The sequence below is a fragment of the Amblyomma maculatum genome, chromosome 10 (assembly GCF_055883805.1).
Source record: "Amblyomma maculatum isolate TAMU_Amacu chromosome 10, ASM5588380v1, whole genome shotgun sequence".
Taxonomy (NCBI): domain Eukaryota; kingdom Metazoa; phylum Arthropoda; class Arachnida; order Ixodida; family Ixodidae; genus Amblyomma; species Amblyomma maculatum.
The window spans coordinates 46,804,876-46,830,124 of record NC_139353.1 but is presented as its reverse complement, the minus strand read 5'-3'; the positions used below and the strand labels follow the sequence as shown (position 1 = coordinate 46,830,124).

General features: G+C 51.3%; 1 protein-coding gene across 3 annotated transcripts in view; it reads right to left on the bottom strand.

Annotated features, from left to right (window-relative positions):
* Reph (Regulator of eph expression) overlaps positions 1-25,249 on the bottom strand; it is a 122,445-nt gene that overhangs the window by 36,885 nt on the left and 60,311 nt on the right. For all 3 annotated transcript variants that reach the window (XM_084582690.1, XM_084582688.1, XM_084582691.1), the window contains one exon: positions 21,340-21,947. In XM_084582690.1, the coding sequence (XP_084438816.1) occupies positions 21,340-21,947 (608 nt within the window). The remainder of the gene's footprint in view (positions 1-21,339; positions 21,948-25,249) is intronic.

Genomic DNA, 25,249 nt, shown 5'->3' with positions numbered 1-25,249 from the left:
CACGACGCTGCACGGCTCTGACACGACGCAAGCGCGTCACCGATCGCAGTCCCCTGCGGCGTGGCAGCGCATTCCTCGGTGGGATCTCTCAACCAACCATCGCCCCCATTGCGCGTCCTTGCTTTCTCCCGGACGTCACTCAGGGCGCCGCGGCCGATAACACGACGGCGAGCTCTCGGGCGCGAATAAGTAGAGACACGGCGTCAGCCCACCACACTGGACCGGGAGACACGTCCGGCTGCGCAGCCGCTTTCCCCCATGGGAAAAAGCGCGCTACTGGGGGCCCACTTGGCTTCTTTTTTTTTTTGGCTCTCGTTATAGCCACGCAACCGCAGCTTCCCCCAGGGGGCTTCACAGAGACGCAAGACACTTCGTTCCGTCGTCGGGAAAACTGGGTGCACCCCATCTTCCTTATTTCTTTCTTTTCTTTTGTTACGACCTGACCTCTGACGTCAGGAACTGCTAAAATTCGACGCCGAAGCGAGCCAACCAGCCTCGCTCGTTGTGAATGGTAGCGGTCGAATTTCGAAAATGCATTCAAAGAAAACAAGGTGGAGCGCACGCAACTCCACGACAGATGTCTGCGGGCGAACATGCTGACAAGTGCGCGGGAACAACGACAATTCGTTTACTTTCCTCACCGGCTCCAAACGAGGGAATTCCCCGTGAGTACAAGCCTCGTTCCTAGCGCAACGACGCTCGACCGACCGTTCGCAGCCTTCAGTGGAATGATAGCACTGAGCTGTCTCTCGGGCGCCGACCGCTCAATTGGCATCAACGTGCAACTTGTCGCGCATTCCGCTAAGTGTAAAATAAATGAAAATACTACACTGCCAGAACGAGCCAATCACTCCACGAACTGTGACAACGACGAAGCGACGCGGCTGTTTCGAATTTGTCGCGACAGTTTACCGCAAAATGCCATAACATTCGCGCACTCATATGTTTGTTTTGTGGTGTTTAATGTCCCAAAGCGACTCAGGCTATGTGAGAAAGAGAAGAACACACTCATATGAAGAACCTGTTGCGACCGCCAGTCGTGAAAAGAAATGAAAAAAAAAAAAAAAAAAAAAGAAAAAGCCCCCCCCCCCTTTTTTTTTTTTTCACTTGGCTCCCAAACTCCACCGCCAGGGCACGCTACACCTGATGGTTACAGGTGTTCGTGGGCCTGTTTACAACCGTCGCCGCAAATACGATCTTCGGCCAAAACTTCTCACCTTTACTCGTAAAGACGTAGACGCGCCTTCCGGGGGGCAGTAAGAAACAAAACAATAAACGAAACTAACCCGGACGAACTACACATAATGAAGGCCGCGAGGAAAAGAAGAACTGCAGCGAGCCGCCCCACGTAAATCAATCGGCGCGACGCGCTCTTTGAGACAGCTCGAGGTCTCGGCTCCGATAATTAAACTGCAGCTGCTGCCGCGTCGTTCCGGCCCGCTGCTACAGCAAACGCACATCCAGCACTCTATTGGGGCGTTTCAAGCACACACACACACCCACTCCCTCTCTCTATTTCGTAACCAGCCGCTCACTTTAACGAAGTTATTATCGACGCGTCGCGCTGCCGCCTACAAACGGATGCAAAGCCCGCAGGGCAAGAAGAGAAATCGAGGTAGTGAGGTTCACTTCCTCGACGGCGTTAAATGAATATCATCGCGGTCACGATTACAACCGCACTGAGTAAACACGTCAACAGCCATTACGACTGCCGGCTGGTGCGGAGAGCGATAACAGACCAAGCCGCCCTGCACAGGCTCGCACACTCTACTAGGAGGCAACCCACATGGGGTTACCGATGCCCGCTGGAGACCACCGAAGACGGTGTCGACGGCGTGGTGGAAAAAAAAAAAACGTTAACGCGAAAGCAACTAGATTCGCGTAAGACGCTCGCCAATCTCCTCCGCTTACAAGTCCTCCTAATTCTCCGTCTACTCACAAGTCCTCCTAATCGGACATGGCAGTAACTGAATTACAGTAATGAAATTACTGTAATTTAACTACCTTTTTCGGTAGTTTGTTATGTAATGAATTACTTTTTCAGTGTGGTAATTTAGTAATGTAGTGAATTACTTTTTAGTAGTAATTTCGCAGCAAAGTACTTAATTCTTCTTTGAAATTACTTTAACTAAAGTGCGCCACTACTCCTTCAATAGACTACAAAGTAGAGTGCGCGAACGCAGGAACGACGTGCTGCAATCCGAAGCCAGCGTAACGGATTGGCAAAAGGAGACAGAATTGAGCAGAACTATAGTCAACTATAGAATACTCTGGAGAACAAGTTGTTGTTTTGTTTAATAGCTTTACTTAGTTTTTGCATTTATGAAGACTAGAAAGTAATTTCAAAGTAATTGAATTACTCAGTAGAAGTAATTGTAATGTAATTTCATTACTTTTCTGCGATTTTCAGCAAAGTAATTAGTAATGTAATTTTATTACTTTTCTGCGATTTTCAGCAAAGTAATTAGTAATGTATTTTAATTCCTTTTCAAAATAAATTTTGCCATGTATGCTCCTAATTCCCCTCCGAACCGCACAAGTCTTACCGGGGCGCGATCGCAAAGAACTCATGGCCAAACAACTGCCGCGTCGCGTCCGCTGGTTACTCCGGCCGGCGCGCCTCCATAAAGTTTGGTTATTTGCGAAAGCACATCAGGCCGCTCTGTCCCGGAATACATTATACCACGACGGCATCGTCAAACGCCGACGTGCGCGTCACCCGAAGCACACATACACACGCACTCAGTGAAGGTCGAGGCGGCTCGCGTCAAACGCGTCAAACGAGACCGAGCCCTCCTCGCCGGCCGGACACCATAATCACACACAGGGGGCGTTCGTTCGAGCACAGTTTTGACGAGCACGACCGGGCGCGGTGCAAACCGAGTGAAAACAAATAATATCAAAAGCAACACGTACGTTTACGACCGCGCGGCGGACTGAAAAAAAGAAAGAGAAAGGAAAACAGTCGCTTCTCTGCGGCGCTGCATCAAAGGACGCCGCGAACGCGCGCGGAAACTTCAACAACTCGAATGGGCATTCGTCGCGGGAACTGTAAATTATTGGTAGCGCGCGGGCGAGCCGCCGGCGCGGCTCTTTTTAAAAGGCGCCAGAACGAGCGTCACTCGCGCGAAAGCAATTGCCTGAAATACGGGCATCAATCTCTTAGCTTCCTACGTCGGCGTAGTTTTTTTTTTTCTTTTTCCACGTCTTACTTCACCGCGCTGAGTCACAAAAGGATGAAGGTCAGAAGACGCGGTCGCGACTGTTGGAAAGAATACTCGAGTTCTCCTAGGAAACGAGCAACACACTGTTTCTTCACCGGCGGGTAGGTACAGGGTCAATCACACTTAGCGGGAACACGGCCCCGCGCGGCTGTACACGTGCGGAACGCCACTGCACCCGAACCCGCAGTAAACTGATGCAGAGTGGCAGAAGGCACGAATCATCACATCGAGGTACACCTCGCGCGCCAATCGTTCGTGGTCCATGGCGGCACTAGGTAGTCGAATCCAGCCCCTTTCGCAAACGAGGCGGATGCTCAAGCCACTTGACCAGCATTGTCGCAACAAGACAAAGGAGCCACAAAAGGATGAAGGTCAGAAGACGCGGTCGCGACTGTTGGAAAGAATACTCGAGTTCTCCTAGGAAGCGAGCAACACACTGTTTCACTTTCTTCACCGGCGGTTAGGTACAGGGTCAATCACACTTAGCGGGAACACGGCCCCGCGCGGCTGTACACGTGCGGAACGCCACTGCACCCGAACCCGCAGTAAACTGATGCAGAGTGGCAAAAGGCACGGATCATCACATCGAGGTACATCATTTCACGCGCCAATCATTCGTAGTCCATGGCGGCACTAGGTAGTCGAATCCAGCCCCTTTCGCAAACGAGGCGGATGCTCAAGCCACTTGACCAGCATTGTCGCAACAAGACGAAGGACCACCCTCAGCGATAACCTACACGGTTCTACGGGTTTGAGATGGCGTCTTTCCGGCACGGATTTCAACTCCGACGAGGAACTTTCTATCTCCTCAAAGGCGCTTCTCAAAGCACAACACCCGCTCGCTTCGCGCGAGACGTCGTTGCGAGCAGAGCGCGCAGATGAAGGCGCTAATTAACGGGCGGGTGACGAGGTGGAAGTGAACACGACACACACTGCACAAGCGACGGGTCCTTAAGGTACGACGAAGAAAAGAGCGACAGGAAATGGAGAGAGGGGTCAAGGCCAGCGGTAGTGACCAAAGCGGTCGACGTCGTTTCGACTTGCCCGCCCACTCAAAAGCCTCGTCAAAAACACTTGTTGAGATAGCGGCAGTAGCCACCATTTTTCCTATTCTGAGCCGGGCGGGTTTCCCTGACTGTAGGTCACTGTTTTCGGATAACCATGGCAATAAGTCGTTTGCGGCGATCGCTCAGGAAAAATCAACGTGCCCACGTCTCCTGAATATATTTTTATGTAAAGACACCTCCACAAGCCGAGCTGAAGCCGCTGTTGCACATAAAAATTAAAGAGCACTGCAGAATCTACATTGGAGTAATGCGAAAGCACGGCTATTGCTGTTGGTTGCTTCCGGTAGCTTCTAGTTGCTTAATTCCCTTCTTGTTTGCCCATTTTAGTCTTTGGTACTTTCAAATTGCGGGCCGATCCCTTGCTATGCCCTTTTTTCGGCTCTACTTCCGGTTGCGTGACGTCACATCCTTTACGCCATATCAACTACGGCACCCATTTATCTCTTTCCGCTTTCACTCCCACCTTCCTCCCTTCCCTTACACGCGGTTCAGGTGTCCACAGAACAAGTGTGGCAGATATATACTGCTCCTTTCCTTTCCTGCGACCCAGTTATTCTAATTAATTACCTAATTAACTTATTTCCCTATTTAGTTTTTCGGCAACAACATTACGTCACGTTCTATCGATTGACACTGCTGCGGACACGATTTTGCGAACACGGCCTGCGGACAGAAATCTGTGAACATAGCGATAGTAATGCTTTCGCATTAAAAACACAAACCCAGGTACTACACAGACACCAAGCCCACTTCAGGAGGCCACAACAAGGCCACCATAGGAGAACACGATAAGGCAGGAAGAAAAGTAACAACAAGAAAGACCAAAGTCGGTGAGCGGAAGACCCTGCCAAACGACAAGTCTGGGAATGCAGTGAAAGCGAAGAGGGCGAGATAAACAAGTAAAGGTAGACACCAGCAAGGGTAGCGAAACGGCTCGCTCGTTAAGGAGTCTTGTTCTTTCTGCGCGAGCGGAAAGAGAAGAGAAAAAAAAAAAAGGCGGGGGGGGGGGGGGGGGGGGGGGGGCAGGACAGCTACCCTTTTAACGACCGCCTCGTCGACCCGTACACCTCGGGCGGAGCGCTACGTCGCGCTCGACCAGCCCCTGACGTAACTGCAACAATGGTTCTCAAGGTTGCGTCCATCCCCTCCGCTCGCACCCAGCACCCCTCGTCACGCCGCTTTGTGGCCGCCGCAGTCCCAGAACGCCGGACGGACAGGCAGCCGGTGGAGCCGCGGCCCTCAAGAAGTAAAAGGCAAAGATCCGTCAAGAGGTAGAAAAATAAGTCGGGCAAAAAACAACAACAATAACGAACGGACTACAGGCGGCACCATTAGGCGGAAACCATGAGGGCGAACAACGCGTGTAACAACGGAAGCGGCTCGCAGCGAATGACTCAAGGCTGTGCGGCCGAACGCGCCACCACCATTTTCAAGGCGCCGCAGAAAGGGCTAGTCAAACAAGCAATGACCAAGCGGCCGCCTTTCATACGAAGAAGCCCAACTCCTTGGAAAGAGCACAGCTAAGCGCACGTGATCAAATAAGGAGCGGAATTAGGTAACTGGGCGCTAGGATGGCGATAAAGACGCAAACAGTAGCGCGCCTGTTTAAAACGGCAGAAACGTTAAAAAGACGCAGGGGTCGCATTTCCTGGATAACTATACATGAGACGGCCTGGGCTTTGGTCAGGAGCAAAACAGGCGTGTACCACGTCAACCGAACCAGGCCGAAGAACTAGCGCCCAATTTAGAAAAAAAAAATAATAATAATAAAAATTCCAACATTAATCCTTCCCCCTAACCAATCGCACGAATTCCCCTGCTAAAAACTACTTCACTTCACTTTATTACCTTAAAGACCCCACATTGGGGGTATTACATAAGGGGTGGGAGTACAAACATTGATTGAATATGATTGTCTACATGATATTTATGAAGTGCATATTTAAACTGTTGACAAAACTTGACTCATGAGTAACCTAGCAGCATTTCCGAACGCGGCTAAGTCTAAAGGCCCACAACATTACAGACTTCGGCTACACCTCGTGCCAGGCAAAGGATCGGAAGCTGGGGAATTGCACCCCCTCTACTACTGAAACTCCATCTCCTCAAACGCCCAGACGCATGGGAGGCCACTGCAATGCATGCACTAGCAGAGGTCGCCGAGGCGCTCTCAAAGGCTGATGCTTTGCCTCGTTCTTCGCAGTTTTTATTTTTCACTTCCACGCCCCTGAAAGTGCAAAGAGAAAATTTTAGGCTCCGGCCCCAAGTTAAAAGAGCCGACAGGGCGGCAGATGGGCGGATGCACGACAGCCCGCGTTCTGAGCGAAATGACACAGCACCGGGGGCAAGGTTCAAACAGCGACGCGCCAGAACTAAGGCTGCGACCCGAAACGGGGCGGGCTCGACATGGCAGCCGAAGTCGAAGTAGTGACCCACGGGGGAAGACGGGAGGAGGCATCGCACACACCGACAGTGCGCGAGGCAGGCTCGCGCAGATGACGAAGACAAGGACGCCGGCTGCGAGCGAGGGGTGAAAAGGGAGGAGCAGGGTATGGTAGATGAGACATGTGGATGCCACCTGCGAGACACGACACATTCTGCCTGATGCACCGCCGGCGCCACCGGAGCCCGGCTCGCAGCCAAAGTACGTCGGCTGCATGTCGCTGCTTTGCGAGGAGCGAGGCGGAAAGCGACCGCCTGCCATGCAACTCGAGCCTCCCGGAGAAAAAAAGAAAAAAAGATTAAAATAGGGAGAAGAATAGGAATCGACCCAGTACCACCAGCAGGCAGGCATGGATAAAACGCTATTGCCCGGATCCTAGCGGTGAAAAACTGAGCCGTTTTAGCTTACTACGTACTACATTGCCGAATACCGCTGTCGCCAGTGGCACACGTATCGCGTGTCATCCGCTTGCACAATCCTTGTGCATGGTGACGCAAGGTAAAGGGATCTGATAGGTGCGCATATAGTGTGCTCGACACATGTGAACACAGCTACGGCCCAACATGGCGCTAACGGCATGTGCATAAAGGCTGCATACCTCTCTCTCTCTTGAAAACGGGAAAGAAGCCCACCCGAGACTTGTGCAGCTACACGGCAACGTCCCCCTAGTGAAAAACCAAAAGTTCTACGTGGCAATAACCTCACAAAATCTCATCTAATCGCATAGACTCTCATACGGTTCACATCATTATCATAAAATATCGTACATAATTTATGATAATGTACAAGAAGCTATGAGACCTTATGCAATTATATGCGACTTGTATGCGATATTTTATGTGAATTGAGTGAGATTGTGTGAGAAAATGTGAGGTTATTGCCCCTGTTACGACCAAGCATCCGCAATTGCGCGCTCTATTGTTCGCCTGTGGGCATGGATAAGTTTTGTGAATATGTGGTGATGGTCCAATGGCTCTAAGTGAGCCTGTTTCCAGGAATCCTGTTTTGTAAGCATGTTTTGCTTTGTGGACAACCTGCAAATGCCAAATTGACCCTGTCAAGAGAACGTCTGGAAAAACACAAAGAAACGTCCCCCTGCGGGAAATAGCAGGAAGTGCTTTCTTTCTTTTGTCCACCCTTCCAGTCGAGAAGTGCTATCCTCCAGTGATGAATGCCTCCTATCCAAAGGAGACGACAGAGTGACATGTCCGCTGACGTGCAGGACAAGAAAGGAGCATGACTCATACGGCCATTAAGTGATTTCCCGGGAATGCAGGAAAGATTTGCAATTGTCGAAAAGGGACCATGTTGGGAGCCCTATGCGGCGCCACGTGCACTCGGGTTTCTGAGAAGTAAAACCCCTTGTCAGAACCAGCTTGTGGTTTCTTTGCTGAAGAATAGAAATGTACCTCCTCTCCTCGCCGTTCCCAAGCTTTTCCCGCCAACAAGTGATCACGCCCAACGAATGAATGCCGGATCAGTCAGTGCTTCAGACCATCAGTGCAGTGAAGTGTTCGATTGGATGCCGATACCTGAGGGGCGTGCCCTGGATTTGGTTGGTCAGCATCTTCAGAGAGGGGCTGGACATAGGGGGTTTTTAAGGACGCTGCAGAGCACGAAATGTCGCTCTGGGCCCTGGGTAAACGGCTCATCCAGTCGCTTCTCACTATGAACTCTTAACGTTTGTCATTTTGCTGATGTACCCTTCTTTTTCATGTAAATATTCTTGTAAATACGTTTTCTCAAAGTGCCAGTAAACCTGCTTGTACATATTTCACCAACTTAGAAGATTCAGTCCTTCTTCAACCCCGAGTCTCTGCACGCTACCAAGTGAAGGCCGGGTCGACGTAGCCCCAGCGTCACGACAACTGGTGGCAGCGGTGGGATCTGCATCTACAAGCACAACATCTGGTGATTGGAGGTGGATCTGAAGCTACAAGCCACAACACCTTGTGATCGGAGGTGGCATCTCAAGCAACAAGCAGGAGCAACAATCGGCCAAGAGGGCAGCTCGGAACATCGATCGCATGTGTGGGTGAGTGCTTGGCTTTTCTTCTGATGTGGACCAGGTTCTAGAACAGGGTTAGATTTTAAGAACTGGTAAAAAGTGTTGAAACGCCTTTAGGTTTGGTAGTTTGCACTGTTGTTTTGGAAGTAGCCGACACTCGGAGCGATCATGGACCTACAAAAGCTGCAGAAACCGGAACTGTTGCTATTGTGTGAGGAATTGGGAATTAATACAAGTGGTTTGGCACGAAAACCCTTGATTATAAAGGCAATCACTGATCTGGGAACCGATGATGAGGAGCTCAGTGAAGCATGGAACCTCATCGGGCAAAAAAAGGAACAGCTCAGACAGCAGAAAGAGGAAAGGGAGCGCGAACGTCAGAGGGAAAAAGAGGAAAGGGAGCGCGAACGTCAGAGGGAAAAAGAGGAAAGAGAGCGTGAACTTGAGAGGGAAAAAGAGGAAAGGGAGCACGAACGTGAGAAGCTTGAAAGAGAAGCAAAAAAGCTGGACCAAGAAATTGAGCTCCGGAAATTAGAACTAGAGTTGAGCAAGAGGTCGGGCGATTGTCCCCAGCTAGCGGTACCTCGTCTCAACAAGGAGGCAGATTTCAAGATGTCAAAGTACATGCAGCCATATGTGATATCAGGGGATATCGGTCTGTATCTGGCTAACTTTGAGCGAACCTGCGAAAAACTGTCCTTCCAGCGAGACACTTGGTCTCAGAGATTATTGACGGTTCTGCCCAGCGAGGCAGCGGAGGTTGTCGCGCGGCTAAGCAAGGAGGACGCGGACAACTACGAGAAGGTCAAAGCTTGCCTTCTGAGAAAGTATAGGCTTAGCGCCGAGGCGTTCAGACAACGTTTTCGGAACGCTACTAAGTCCAGGGACGAGAGTTACCCTGAATTCCTGTACAATTTAAGAGTAAATTTGGGCGAGTGGCTAAAGAGCACAGATTCCTACAGTGATAGGGACGCTGTAGTCGAGCGAATTCTTTTGGAGCAGTTTTATAACTGCCTCCCAGAAAAAGAAAGAAATTGGTTACAGGACAGAGGCGAAATTAAGTCGGCAACTGAAGCTGCCGAACTTATTGAGGAGTATGCTTCGCGCCGACAATTCAGCAACCCAGCAGTGGATAGGCCCCGCAATCCCAAGTTCAGTGTGAAAAACCGTCAGGAAAGGCACTTTGCTAGAGTTGGAAACGAAGAAATGAAGGTTTCTTCAGGCAAATTCCCTAGAAAGGACGGCAGTGAGAAAAGTGGGGAAGTGACCAACGTGCAGAACACAAAGAATAAGCTTGAGGCTAGGAAGCCGCTCACATGCTTTAGGTGTAATGAGCAGGGTCACATTGCCGTCAACTGCCGGAAAGAAAAGATTGCTTTCTCGTATGTCAGGGACTGCATGAAAATATGCAGCTTTTAGAACCCTACCTGCATGACCTAGTAGTCAACGGGAAGCCTTGCAAGGTACTGCGCGATTCGGCCGCAACGATGGATGTTGTCCATCCGGCGTATGTATCGCCTTCCGACTATACAGGACAGTGTGCATGGATCCGACAGGTAGTTGAGGAACAGAGTGTGTGCTTGCCGATCGCGAACGTGGTCATCGAGGGCCCTTTCGGCGAATTAACAACCGAGGCTGCCGTTTCAGGAAAGCTTCCTAAGTGCTATCCGTATTTGTTCTCCAACAAATCGGACATGCTACTGCGAAAGAGGGGCATCCTGTTCGGAGACAGAGTTGTGCAAGCCTTAACACGTTCAAGGGCGCGAGAACTAGCTACACTGCTCATACCAGAAAATTCCACAGCGGAAGAAACGGCAGTTAAAACAGTGGTCGATGTGGAAGATAGCAGGTCAGAAAACTTTGAGAGCGAGGCATCTCAGATATGTCAACTTGAAAGTGAGCTTGATGAGACGCGGAATGAGGACGTTCTTGAGAGTAACCTCTTGCCGCCAGTGTCTAGTAATCTCACGAGACTTTTAAGTGGAACCCGAGAGGACTTAGCTATAGAGCAAGCCAATGATCCCAAGATACAGGAGATAAGGGAGCGCCACCGCGCCACTAAGACAGCAAACAATATTTCTTTCGAGATGAGAAAGGGAGTGCTGTATCGCTTATTCAAGGATAAGCGCGGAGTAGAGCGGGACCAATTAGTTGTTCCCCAAAAGTACCGCGGAGACTTACTGCGACTTTCCCATGGCAGCTCGTGGTCATGTCACCTTGGAATAAAGAAAACAAAGCAGAGGCTGTTGCAAGAATACTATTGGCCTGGATGTTTTAAGGACACGGAAAATTTTGTACGGTCATGCGACACGTGCCAGCGGGTTGGAAAGGCGCAAGATAAGTGGAAAGCGCCGATGGTGTTAGTACCAATCATTACCGAGCCGTTTCACCGGTTAGTAATAGATGTAGTTGGGCCACTTCCTGTGACAGAGTCAGGGTACCGTTATATCCTCACTATATTATGCCCAGCCACAAAGTTTCCAGAGGCTGTTCCGCTGCGCGAGGTGACGTCCGAGAGTGTAGTGGATTCGCTGCTGTCAGTGTTTGCACGAGTTGGATTCCCTTCCGAGGTCCAAAGTGATCAGGGTAGCGTTTTCACGAGTGTCCTCACCACCTCATTTCTCGAGCGATGCGGCATTAAGGTAGTGCATAGCTCGATCCATCATCCGCAGAGCAACAGCGTAGAAAGATGGCACTCTGTTCTCAAACGAGTCCTGAGGGGACTGTGCTATGAAAACAAGCGCGAATGGGATGCCTGCCTGCCTGCAGCGCTTTTCGCTTTGCGGTCAGTGCCGCACGAATCCACTGGATTTAGCCCAGCCGAGTTGGTGTACGGAAGGTCACTGCGCTCACCTTTGCGAGTGGTGCGCGAAGCCTGGGAGGGGCGCGGAGAAGACCCAACAGTAGTAGAATTCATTCTGAACCTCTTGAATCGCTTACATAACACTAAGGAACTCGTTGAGGCCAGCATGAAGTCAGCCCAGGCTCGTTCCAAGGTGTACTATGATAAGACAGCCCGTCAAAGGACATTTTGTATCGGGGACCAGGTGATGTTGCTGAGAAGTTCAAGGCAGAATAAGCTCGAAGTACAGTGGGAAGGACCGGCTGAAGTCGTTGCAAAGCTTTCTGACACTAACTACGCAGTGAAAATTCCCGGTAGGCGTAAAGAAGTGCGCATTTATCATTGCAATCTTATGAAGCCTTATGTGCAGAGGGAAGCCGTGGTAAATCTAACGTTAAACCTTCCCGAGGAGATGGGGGACAACTTGATTTGCCTCAGCGGAAAAGGAAGCAACGCTCAGGAGCTTCTCAAAAAGACGGAGCAGAGAGGAGAACTAAAGAAATCCCAGCTGTCCGATCTGGGCGAGATAATAACAGAGTTTGAGGCCTGCTTCGTGGACAGGCCAGGCAGAACTGATTTGACTGAGCACGATATTGAGCTGACTTCAGACGTGCCAGTGCGATCAAGGTGCTACCGATTTTCTCCAAGGCAAAGAGAAATTCTGGATAGGGAAGTAACTCGCATGCTGGAATTGGGAGTAATAAAACCTTCGGAAAGCGATTATGCTTCGCCTATGATCTTAGTAGAAGCTCCAGGTAAAGACCCTAGGCCTGTGGTAGACTACCGAAAGCTAAATTCTCTCACCAGGGATCAAGTGTATCCTATTCCGAATATTGAGGAGAGAGTAGAACAGGTCAGTAGAGCGGCATATGTGACTACGCTGGACCTTACTCGAGGATATTGGCAAGTACCGCTCACTGAACGCGCCAGCAGATACGCGGCTTTCGTCACTCCGACGGGCAGCTACCAGCCAACAATGATGAGTTTCGGGCTCAAAAATGCTCCATTTTGTTTTTCACGACTCATGGATAGGGTTTTAAAGGGGTGTGAAACATTCGCGGTGCCTTATTTAGACGACATTGCGGTTTTTTCCGACTCATGGGCGGACCATATGGTACATCTAAGAGCTGTACTGAGCCTTTTGCGTCAAGCTGGACTAACCGTAAAGGCCGAGAAATGTTGCCTGGCAAGGGCGACCGTGGACTACTTGGGTCACAATGTAGGTCAAGGTTTCAGGAAACCCAGCGAGATTAAGATTTCTGCGGTAGCAGACTACCCGCGGCCGAGCACGAAGACGGAAATTCGAGCATTCCTAGGTCTGACGGGATACTACAATCACTACATCCCTAACTATTCATCTTTGGCTAGCCCTCTGACCGACGCTCTCCGCAAGACAGAACCGACAAATGTAGTCTGGGACGAACAAAAGGAAGCCTCCTTCGTAAACCTGAAGGCTGTGCTGATTAGCCGTCCGGTATTGCGAGCTCCAGACTATGGCCGAGAATTCACGGTCCAGTGTGATGCCAGTGATCGAGGGTTAGGTGCTGTTCTCTGCCAGAGAGATGACGACGGTAATGAGCACCCCGTGCTCTACTTGAGCAGAAAACTGAGTTCTAGAGAGAGGGCTTATTGCGCGTCAGAGAAAGAATGCGCTTGCATTGTATGGGCCATTCAAAAATTGCAGTGCTATCTTGGAGGGGCCAAATTCACCGTAGAGACGGACCATTGTCCCCTGGCTTGGCTGCAAACTGCGACATCGAAGAACAGTCGCCTTCTTAGGTGGAGCTTGATTTTACAGCAGTACAATTTTGAAATAAGATACAAAAAGGGGAAGTTAAATGGGAATGCGGACGCGCTTAGCCGCTCTTTCTAAGCGGTCCGAGATGTTCCTCACCATGTATCCAAATTGATAATCAAGTTTTTTTTTTTTTTTTTTTTTTTTTTCGTGCGCTTGTATATGTGTGACTATGTAAAGCAGCACACGTTTGGTTTTCTAGGAATACGTGGGTCCTGAACGTCTTGAGAGTGGGCTTTTCTCGAACAACAATGGCAGTTTTCTTTTGACCTGGTCTCTTCAGACGGGAGCCGAGTGCTTGCTTCGACATGTGGTTGAGTTTCAGACAGCTCGAGCAATTTGGCCTACAACAATCAAGACAACGCGACAAGCAACAGCGAGCTTCAAGCGTTCACGTGCAGACCATTAAGTCGTCTCTTCATGCAGCAGCTAGGACTGCTGCCCTCCGAGACTCTTCTGGCGGGGGAGGAGGCTGTTACGACCAAGCATCCGCAATTGCGCGCTCTATTGTTCGCCTGTGGGCATGGATAAGTTTTGTGAATATGTGGTGATGGTCCAATGGCTCTAAGTGAGCCTGTTTCCAGGAATCCTGTTTTGTAAGCATGTTTTGCTTTGTGGACAACCTGCAAATGCCAAATTGACCCTGTCAAGAGAACGTCTGGAAAAACACAAAGAAACGTCCCCCTGCGGGAAATAGCAGGAAGTGCTTTCTTTCTTTTGTCCACCCTTCCAGTCGAGAAGTGCTATCCTCCAGTGATGAATGCCTCCTATCCAAAGGAGACGACAGAGTGACATGTCCGCTGACGTGCAGGACAAGAAAGGAGCATGACTCATACGGCCATTAAGTGATTTCCCGGGAATGCAGGAAAGATTTGCAATTGTCGAAAAGGGACCATGTTGGGAGCCCTATGCGGCGCCACGTGCACTCGGGTTTCTGAGAAGTAAAACCCCTTGTCAGAACCAGCTTGTGGTTTCTTTGCTGAAGAATAGAAATGTACCTCCTCTCCTCGCCGTTCCCAAGCTTTTCCCGCCAACAAGTGATCACGCCCAACGAATGAATGCCGGACCAGTCAGTGCTTCAGACCATCAGTGCAGTGAAGTGTTCGATTGGATGCCGATACCTGAGGGGCGTGCCCTGGATTTGGTTGGTCAGCATCTTCAGAGAGGGGCTGGACATAGGGGGTTTTTAAGGACGCTGCAGAGCACGAAATGTCGCTCTGGGCCCTGGGTAAACGGCTCATCCAGTCGCTTCTCACTATGAACTCTTAACGTTTGTCATTTTGCTGATGTACCCTTCTTTTTCATGTAAATATTCTTGTAAATACGTTTTCTCAAAGTGCCAGTAAACCTGCTTGTACATATTTCACCAACTTAGAAGATTCAGTCCTTCTTCAACCCCGAGTCTCTGCACGCTACCAAGTGAAGGCCGGGTCGACGTAGCCCCAGCGTCACGACACCCCATACAAATTTTTCAGCCCTCGCTTTACGAATTTGATTCCACGCAAGCCGTAAGCAGAGCGTCTCATGAGGAGAAATCCGGTCCTGAGATGTGGAAAAAATCGGATCACCGCGTTCGCCACTGAGAAACAGGAATGCGGAAGTCGAATGAGACTTTTGACCGCGACTACCCGTCAGAAACCACTGAAGCGAAGTTTCTACTAGAACTAGCGGCGGGTGATAACTTGGGTACATTCCTTGGCGGACAGGCAAGGAGTAGAGTGCATAAGAGTTCGCGACACAAGAGAAAATGGACGAGACCGGTACATGTCGCGCAGATAAGAGATACCGACCGGAGACAGAAACGGAGTGGACTCCTAGAGAAAGCGGACACTCCAGCTCACTCTCCATCGCAGCATGGTGACGCAGGTGCGGACGAGGCTCTGATCGAAGTATGCGTGCGAGCGTGCGTGCGTGCGTGCGTGCGTGCGTGCGTGCGTGCTGGAGGGAGGGAGGGAGGGAGGGAGGGAGGGAACGCCAGTAGTTAGGGGTAGGAAAGGCCTGGTTATAACTGGACCACAGCCTATCACGAAATGGGCGTAGTTGGAACGGTTATTAGTATTAATCTTATTTTACGCCACACAGCGACAGGTCGCAACGTCTTTGTCTCCGAGCAAGGGAGAGGAAAAAAGAAATACCATGCACCTGCTCGCCAACCCGGATGTGACGAGTCCGCCGAGATGTCGCAACGAAACTGAGTGAGCATCACAACCTCGTTTTGCGACCATTTCCATTCTGACAGTTAACAGCGCGCGGCACACAGAACGAGGCGCATTGCAACACGCACTGATTGGGGTTGGCTGCAACGTCGCAGCGTAGCGTCTCTTTTTTTTTTTTTTTTTTTTTTTTTTCGCCAACCGAGTAACTAGGCAGCGAGGGAGAATGCAGAATGCCGGCTAGAAAAAAAAAAATTAAACAAAAGACAATAAACCGCGGCATCACATAACGACTTCCGCATCGTACAAAATACGGGTGTAAGTCGACGCAACAACGCCCCGCAGAGGACAAGAGCATACACACGCGCGCTGCTGCTGGCGTGTCTCGACGCCGACGGAGCGCGCTCGCTCGCGACGAGCAGAGAGAGAGAGAGAGAGAGAGAGAAACGAAAACAAACGTTCGCCCGTCGCCTGTGACAATCATAAATCACTTCCCGCGGTGACGTACAGGCCGTGAGGCAGGAGGGGGGTAGCACGCTCACCACGTGTGCTGCTCTTTGCTGCTATCCTGCGGCAATAAGAGCTAGCAAAACGCACACGCTCGACGGCAGAGAGTAAAATAAAAAAATGTGTGTGTGTGTGTGTGTGTGTGTGTGTGTGTGTGTGTGTGTGTGTGTGTGTGTGTGTGTGTGTGTGTGTGTGTGTGTGTGTGTGTGTGTGTGTGTGTGTGTGTGTGTGTGTGTGTGTGCGTGCGTGTGTGTGTGCGTGCGTGTGTGCGTGCGTGCGTGCGTGCGTGCGGGTGGGAGGGGGGAACTGCTTCCCAAAACGTTCCGAAAAAGGAAACCATATTGTCACTTGCAGAACATCCACTGTGCTTCCCAACACAGCCAACATAACGGAGTAGGGAATGAAAAAGGGGACAGAAAGAAGTTGGACACATTTCCGCGAATATTCGCCGCCGACACTGAAAGGGCGACGCATTTATAGCTCGTGATGGCCGCTGCTGCCTTTGCTGCCAAGCAGCGGCCGGGGCCCCCGCACGCTTCGGTGAAATTCAATTTTCGCCGCTCCGCCGGCACACTGCGAATTTCAGCCGCGAGGACCCTACACACGCTTCTCTCGGGTGGCCGCCCACGTTTTCGAGCACGCGAATTTCCAGAGAGGCAAAACGCCGCCTAGCGGCTTCTCTTGTCGAAATCGAAGGATCCTAAAAACACGATGCTCGGGAGAACAAAACGCGGCGCAAGGCACATGCCTGTCAAGCGCCCAATAATACAGCCTTCCCCGTTACATAACTCATCAATGTAAGAGAGGTGCCTTGTCGCCCGACAGCGGCCGGGAGGGGAGGAGAGCAAAAACAGCCGTCGGCGCAAATTGCATTACAGCGGAGGGCCGGCAGAAAAGAGCCGACGATGCGCGCGAAGAATGCGGCAGCGAGTTAGTGACGCGCACTCAGTGAACAGATCCAATAGACGCGGCTCCTTTTCACAAATGCTATGCCGGCTTCCCCTCAGTTAACTATATTGACTATATGTAGAACAAACCGATACACTTGGGAGTTCCAGGGAAGAATTGTGAAGGCGATTCTCGCGCCAACACCACCGTCACATGTCAAGCAAAGCGCGCGCGTGTGTGCGTGCGTGTGTGTGTGTGTGCGTGTGTGTGTGCGTGTGCGTGCGTGTGCGTGTGCGTGCGTGTGTGTGTGCGTGTGTGTGTGTGTGTGTGTGTGTGTGTGTGTGTGTGTGTGTGTGTGTGTGTGTGTGTGTGTGTGTGTGTGTGTGTGCGTGCAAGGGTATAGGGGGGGGGGGGGTGTCAACACTCCTTTGCTACTCTGCTTACCACTAACATCATTACAAAAATCAACGTCAGGGAAGCAACTAGAGGGTGCGACCACACCGCTAAGAACACTACATGACAATGAGATATGTGTAGAACTAACGGGAAAACAGCCACTTCGGTCTGAACCAAACATTCCGACAAACACACTACAACCAGAGCTGTGAACGAAGTTTTGCCGCTCGCACCGCGCGGCCTAATGGACTGAATACTGGAAAGGATAAAGAATGTTAAAAAAAGAAAAGAAATTTAGAATGTTCGTTCAGCTCATGGTGCAAAGCAATCATCTTAATCCTTCTTTTCGACCGGCTAGGCATCAAGACGCAAACATGCCGTCAAAATGTCGAAACCACGCGGTTGATGTGGTGAAATTTCGATTGGCCTCCAAGCAGAGTCATTCGAAAATTAAACACACTTGAGCTGATATCAAGCTTAAACAAGGAACCGACTACAGCTCACTACCCTTCCCATACACAACCTCGATGCCATCTATGTGACCAAATTACTGAGCAGGTGTCGGACCTTTGTCGATTAGATTGGACCGCCTTGACCGAGTTCTCTGCGTGACAGTATGACAGTCCTCATTTTGCAAATAGATAATAGTAATCGCAACATGGACAAGAAAGCATCCGGTGAGTCTCAAGAACAAGGGCGGGGAACGCCCTTCAAGACACGGCAAAGAGGGACTCGAACCTCATCAGCAATCCGGGAAGCTGACGGGAAGAGGGTCGAGGCTGGACCCACTCGCACAGAGGCGCCTCCAGTGCTCATGTAGTAAAAGAAAAAATGAAGGAAAAAAAAAGTTTGTGTGTGTGTGTGAGTGTGAGTGTGCGTGTGTGTGTGTGTGAGGGGGGGGGGGCACAGATAAATAACCAGAAAGAAAAGGGAACAGCGCGGAGATAAAAGATAACCGATCGTTCTTGGCGAAAACGCGACATGGGCAATGAAGAGGTATATGATGATAGCAGCACAATCGGCGATAGCAGCTAGCTAAGGGCCGCCCGGAGGTCGGCCAAAACAAAGACAAGAGAGGGAACGGCGAGTGAATGAAAAACGGTGAGAAAAACCGGCTCCAACGCAAGCCGGCGCCTGCTGCAGCACTAGAAGACGAAAAAGAAATAATAAAAAGGAAGAAGGAAACGAGCGAAAGCTAATGGGCGGTCAGTGTATCCGGCACGAACACGGAACGTTATCGCCCGTCAAGCGTTGGAGGAGGACGACGACGACACACGAGGAAACGAAGGCGGCAGGACCACCGCACAGATCGGAGCGAGCTGACCAACCACCTAGCACGGCAGAGACAAATTAACGAAGTAACCGGACCTAAACGCAGTCCAGGGAACCAGTGCAGAGGGAGGATGGAAAAATTAACGAATTCCGAAAGAGAGAAATGGTTAGAGTGAGAGATGTCTGGAGAAATTAACAGCGGGACAGGATAAAGTGGCGCCGCCATCACAAGCGGAAAGAACAAACGGACGGGGCCTCAAGTCTACGAGCATAAGTGACGACAGGGAAGAAAAAGTAACGATAAGGATTTAAAGTAGAAGGGCGGCAGGCAGGAAGTAAGAGAAAGGGACCAAATCCCAAGACGGGATCGCAATTAGCCGACAAGATGGCAGCGTCGCCACGACGGTAGAACCCAAATGAGGCGGGAGTGGTGAACGCAGGGTGTAAAATGTCCCCCCCCTCCCCCCCCCCCCCCCCCGCCCTCTCCTCTGGACGTATACAGGCGACATCGGCAAACACTATAGTACTCCGTTTTAAACATCAAGTGCAACGCTGCCAAAGCTAGCGCTCTTTTTTGCGCAGCCTGCATCCGCGACACAAAGTAGTGCGTTGCATGTGGTGAGCGTAAAATAACGACTACTTTGCCGACAGGCTTCGTGAATCATCAGCGCGACAAAATACGCTCTTATTGCGCGAATTGATCGAGACCTGCGATTTTGTATGGCCTCTGCGACGAACATTGCCCTAACAGATGCGAGGCAGCTGACCGCGCCGTCATAAAAGGTCGACACCACAGACAGCAGGAGGGCTTCTTCATTTCAGGGGCACATCGTAGGGACTATGAAGAGATACAGGGCCCTATATACAGGATTATATGGGGATATAGGGCACTCTAGGGGACTAGACTTTGGGGCGACATAGGGCCGCCCTATATATATATACAGGATTACAGGATTATAGGGGGAATAGGGCGTTACAGGGGACTGTAGGAATCACAACTACAGCCCAGCTTGCCGCGGTGTACAAACATGAACCTTTACAAGAGTGCGTTGTTGGGCGAGTCGGTCAGACATATCTTCAAGGTATACTGCGCACACAAAAACACGGACGAGAAAGGCTTTCTCGTCCTTGTTTTTGCGTGCGCAGCATACCTTGATGAACCTTTACAGAGTGATGCGAGTGCAGCTTCGCAAGTTCCAACCTCAACCGCGGTGATGCCAGACGAACACACTGCGGGGAATGTGCGGCTAGACTGCGCGACGCTGCGCCCCAGGCATAACGCGTTCCGCTTCGACACGCAATATGACGAAAACGGACATCGCGCGCGCACGCAGGTGCACCAGGGTGTTACACAAAAAAGCCGCGAATAAGGGGGCGCGCTTTCCCGAGGATGCCGCACTTGCCGGTATAACATTACGCACATGCCACGACGAACAGTAAACGAGGGAGACGAGGACAGACCAGAGTAGAGCAATGGCAAAAAGGCGAGGGTAAACGCGGCCTTCCGGCGTTGAGGTTGTTTCGTGAACCAGAGAGATCGCACCAAACGCACGAAAAAAGAAAGAGAAACGAAAACGAAAGCGAAACTTTTACTATTCGAAATTCAGGGATTGAATAAAGAGGGTAGCATACATAAACGCGCGTCCTCTCAATCTAATTTTTCGAGCGCTATAGATTTCCCCGCGGGCAGTCAACTAGCTTGAAAGGCTAAACAGATGACTCCCAACTCGCGTTAATAGGGACAACGTCCGGATGACGTTAGTGCTGGCTTTTCCACTGTTTTATAGACCTTTTCCCGACCCTTGGAGAAACCGGTTTGACTGGGCTGAGAACCAGGTATGGGGGGAGAATCTGCAGCTTTTTCCTGTGTTATGAGAACAGCCCAGTCTCCAATATGGCAGCGCCCTCGGGACAATTTTGAAAAGGTCTATACTATGCAAATGCAGCACATTCATTCCGTACTTCGCACGTAAAGCGAAATACGAAAGCCCTCGTACCATCGCAGCTTTGTCGCGACCATTCGTACCTCATGTGTTTTTTTTTTTTTTAGTTTTTAGCATGTCGCGAGGTGAAATAAAAATAATACTCGGCGCCAACGACAGTCCTACGTTCAGGAAGAATCGCCAACTTTCACGACTGGCACATCAGCGCGACAACTGCACTGCATTCAGTTAATCGCACGGCAAGCGAACATCAGCACTAATGACGAGATTACGGGCTCCCTAAACGCCGACCTTTTATCGGAAACAGATGTCTCCAGAACGCGTGAGCGACAACTGAAGCCGACTAGCCTGTTATATTCGGCACGTGGTTCGACGCCACACATGCAGGGTTGAAGGCCGAACTAGCGTGCTCCGGTATGGCGCAATCAAAGTTATCGTCGGCAGACAACCTTATTCGCCTAGATGGACCGGTCTCTTGCCCCCGAGATGCCGCGCCTTAAAACGCCACGCCAGTTGTGTCTGGGTATTCGTGTGTGCGCCTGAAGGCATGCCCGGGTGGACAGCTTTCTTGACGAACTCCCTATTTTCGGTGCTTTTATTTCTATCGTTCTTTACCGGCTGAGACGCCGAACCGGCACCCAACCGCTATAACGGAACTACCCGCTATATCGAAACTATCCAACACTCGTCACAATCAACGACGGCCGTCACAATCGCCGCGTCAACCTCGTCGTTCGCTTCACGCAGTCGCATCCTGCCACGCACTAACAGAAAGGGTGGATAGTGAGGTGTGCCACTGACCTGCTGCATCTTCTCGAAGTCGAGGCAGGGCCGCTGGACGGGTCCACCATCGACGAGCGAGAACACGCCGAAAGCGGTGCCTCCTCCTCCTCCGCCCCGGTCCTGCCGGTGACGCTTGCGTGGGCTGACGGCGCACACCTCGAATGCTGGGATGTGCGCCGAGGCGGACAGCGTCAGCGTCGTGGCCGACGACGACGAGCCGACGAGGCCCGGCGCCGCGTGGAACACCTTGGGCGGCGGCGAGCCGTTGTACGGCCGGTGAACGTGCAGCGGCGGCGACGCGCGAAACTCCACGGGCGTCGGGGGCACGACCACGGTCGAAGACGACGAGGAGCGCTGAGACGAAGAGCGCGCCGACGAAGACGAGTTGGTCGAGCCGCCGCCGTGGACGCCGTTCATGACGGCCTCACCGGCCCGGCCGTTGCTCCACGTCAGGTCGCGCACCTCTTCGTCGTCGTCTTCGTCGTCGTCCTCGTCTTCGTCGCCGCTCCGGCATCCGTTGGCCATGGACCGGGGCGCGCCGTCGGCTAGAGAGCCCGCGTCGTACTCCTCTTCGTCCGAGGACGTGTCGTCGACGGCGCCATCCGAGCGGCTGCGGCGTAGTGACGCTGCGTACAAAGGAGAAAGGGCAGAGATCTGGTGAGACATTACTGTTGCACGTGCGAGTATCGAACATCGTTACGGAGTTACACCGTAACGGCCTTAGAATGGACCAAAACGGATCGTTCGCGAAGGACAAGCACAACGGAGTGGCACAGGGCAACAAGCCAAACGCACGGATAAAAATACCTCTCAACAAAGGTGATGCGCTTGCTTTGACTTAAGCACGGCGGAGAAACAAGAACTGATCACCGATAATTGCAGCTGCCCCATTCACTGATGAAGCAAACGTGAAAGTAAACGTAGAAAGGCTCCGTTTGAGATCCGGGCTATACTTTGGCTCACAATCATCTGCCGAGACGATAGTCAACTGAGGTCTCTGGTATGCTACAAAACATAAAAAGAAAGAAAGAAAAGAAACTAGTCATAGTTCACAGAGACAAATTAATGCTAATATTTTACTGCTTTGGAAGAAAACTGAAGGCGTATTCTTACGCTCCCTTTTTGTAACACCGCTCACAGACGTATCAAACAACACTGCTCGTAGGTCAATCAATCAATCAATCAATCAATCAAGATATCTCGCAAAAATGCCGGTCTAAGTGATAAATTGGCAAGCCGGCTTCCCCCTACATGATATGCAAAAACAGCTGGTATTAAGAGGTCGGCCTGACCACTGACACATAGAGGTAAAAAGAAAATACCTCACAAAACACAGCACATCCATGGGCAATGCGCGAGACAGACACGTGCGTCAAATTAGTTATCGAAATTTCCATTAAACTGTCCCAGGTGCCCCAAAATAATCTGGTCATTGAGTCGTACCCTAAGGTAGGGCGTCATCTTACACAGATATTTCGCGCCGAAATATGCTCGCGGCGCGCTCAGCGCCGAAGGACGGGCTTCGAACGACGACGTTTCTGTGCGTGAAATTTTCAAGACGGGATTGAACAGGAACAGCACAATGGTGGCAGTAGTAAATTGTAAAAAAAAAAAAAAATACTTTAGCAGACAGCGCCCCACCGTTCGCAGTGCAGCAGCCCCAAGGCGCCTGACCGGCGCGCCGACCCCAGCAGCCTCATGCAACCCAGAGCCCGCGCCTGCCATTACCGGTGATTTGTAAAAAAAAAAACTGGCACGTAAACAAACTGCCGCGAGGGAGACGCGCCCAGAGTGGCGGCGCCACCAAGTCGAGAAGCGAGAAGGCACGAGCCTTCTCTTCTTCTAAAGCAAACATCCGCCTCTGGGTTAAAAGAACAACGCGCGCTCCTTCACCCTTTCGGCAACCGCGCAGCGAAAGAACAAAGCCCACGCCATGTCGGACCAGAGCCGCGCGACAATGCGGAAGCTAAGCCCTGTTTACATGGACCCGACAACGGAGGATCGAGTTGGGGAATTGAGTTGAGTAGACTCGACCCTACCAGGTTTACATGAACCCAACCCGACGAGCGCAGAACCGGCTTCGGACGAGCGGCGATTACGGTGGCACCTCGCATCGAGGCGAAAAAATAGAAGACTGCACCCGATTCCGGTTTTTTCCCCTGCACATCACTAGCGTTTTCCGTACTGTTCTCTCTCTGTGCCTCCACTCACCCCAACAGCGTTTACGTGCTTCATGCAGGAGGGTCGAGTCCAGTCCCTGCGCGGGAGTTGACTGGACCCGACCCATCGTCTTCTCGACCAGACCCGACGAGGTTTACATGAACCCGGTAACTGGTTTTCGATCCGATAGCTCAAATCAACCCGCTCCTGTCGGATCCATGTAAACGCCCCTCTATAGTCGCGTTGGCCAGGCCGACTTCACGAAGCACGCATGCGCGAACTCGCGAATTCGCTTTCGCGCGCAGGAGCAGTTCGGGGTGTGTCGGCACCTTTGGCTGTTCGCGACTCCAGAGGCTCACATATATATGGTTGTCACTCCTTTAAGTCGACGGTGGGAAGTCTTATCTGTCCGGTGCATTCGCTGGCCCTTCGACTTCGAAATAAAAAAGAAAAGTGTGTTTTTCATGCTATTCACACCGCCGCGTGCCGCAATAAATGCGCCGCTGTTCAGCGTCTTCGGGCACTGATCGTAACCGGTCAATCAGCGAGTCTTCGGCAATCACGAACTGTTCTAAAGCGCCAGCGCGGTTCGTAATCTGATTAGTAGGAGCCACAATTGCACAAGCTCGCAACGACCTTACATAGGTTTCGAGAGACATAGGGGGGGGGTCAGGATAACAAAAAAAAAAAACATATGGAGATGAGAAGGCTGCGGCTTTGTTCGGAGCTCCGCAGGTACGCAGGTAACTAGACGCTGCTGTCGTTGCTACAGGCAAACAAAGAACGCCCGGCCATGAAGATCCGGGAAAACAGCAAGCAAAACCACAGAGGATTAACCGTGAGGTAGGTCGCGCACACGACAGCATAAAGCTCCCTATCAAGCCCATCGACCTTTCCACGCAGCGCTTTCAATATACAAGACACTCAATAGCATCTCTACAGTGTTGCTAACTAGAAATGCGCAACAGTGTCCTTGCAATGCTCGTCTTCAAACGGGCCAACGTCGAACAAGGCCGAACCAACGCTGGACGAACTTGCTGCAGCGCGACCTACTCAGTAGAAGCACAAGTGTTGTACACAGCCGGAGACTTGAAAGCCGGGCGAAACTTTACCTGAATGTCTGCGAGAAGAGAGTGGCAGGAACTGGCGACATCTTCCAGTCTTTACTGCAACTACGCTACCATGATCGCTAAAAAAAGAAAAGCAAGGGGACGGATTGGCCCATTAGGAGACAACGCGACGCAGCAAGTCACGCATCACGGCCGAAAGCACGCGGGCGCCCGCATGCATATTTCGATGCGCCACACCTCACCTGCCCGATTGCAGCGAGCATCCGCCCATTGCCGCGGACGTCACGAAAACGCTTCCAGGTTGCAATGGAAGCTAGCTGGCGGGAGAACAACAACAACAAATCCCACTACTGCTGCCCGAGCGCACGTACAGTCTTTGTCAAAAGTATACGGCCCAAGGATTTTTGTTCTAAGCCCTGTAACGAGGCTCGTAAAGCAACTGTCGCGTTCGAAATCTCGTAGATGACAAATCTCACCCTCATTCTCCTCTAGCTTACATTCATATTCCAGTATTGCTGCCAGCAGCCGCGTTACACAGCTTAGAAGCGAACCTCTTGGGCCGTATACTTTTGACAAAGACTGTACATACGCTCGCTTATGAGCGGACCACCGCAAAGCCGCGCAAAAGAGCCGCTATCGTTCACATGAGATACAGAACGCCACAGGCATGCGGGGCGCCAAATCGGCCGCGTGAAAAA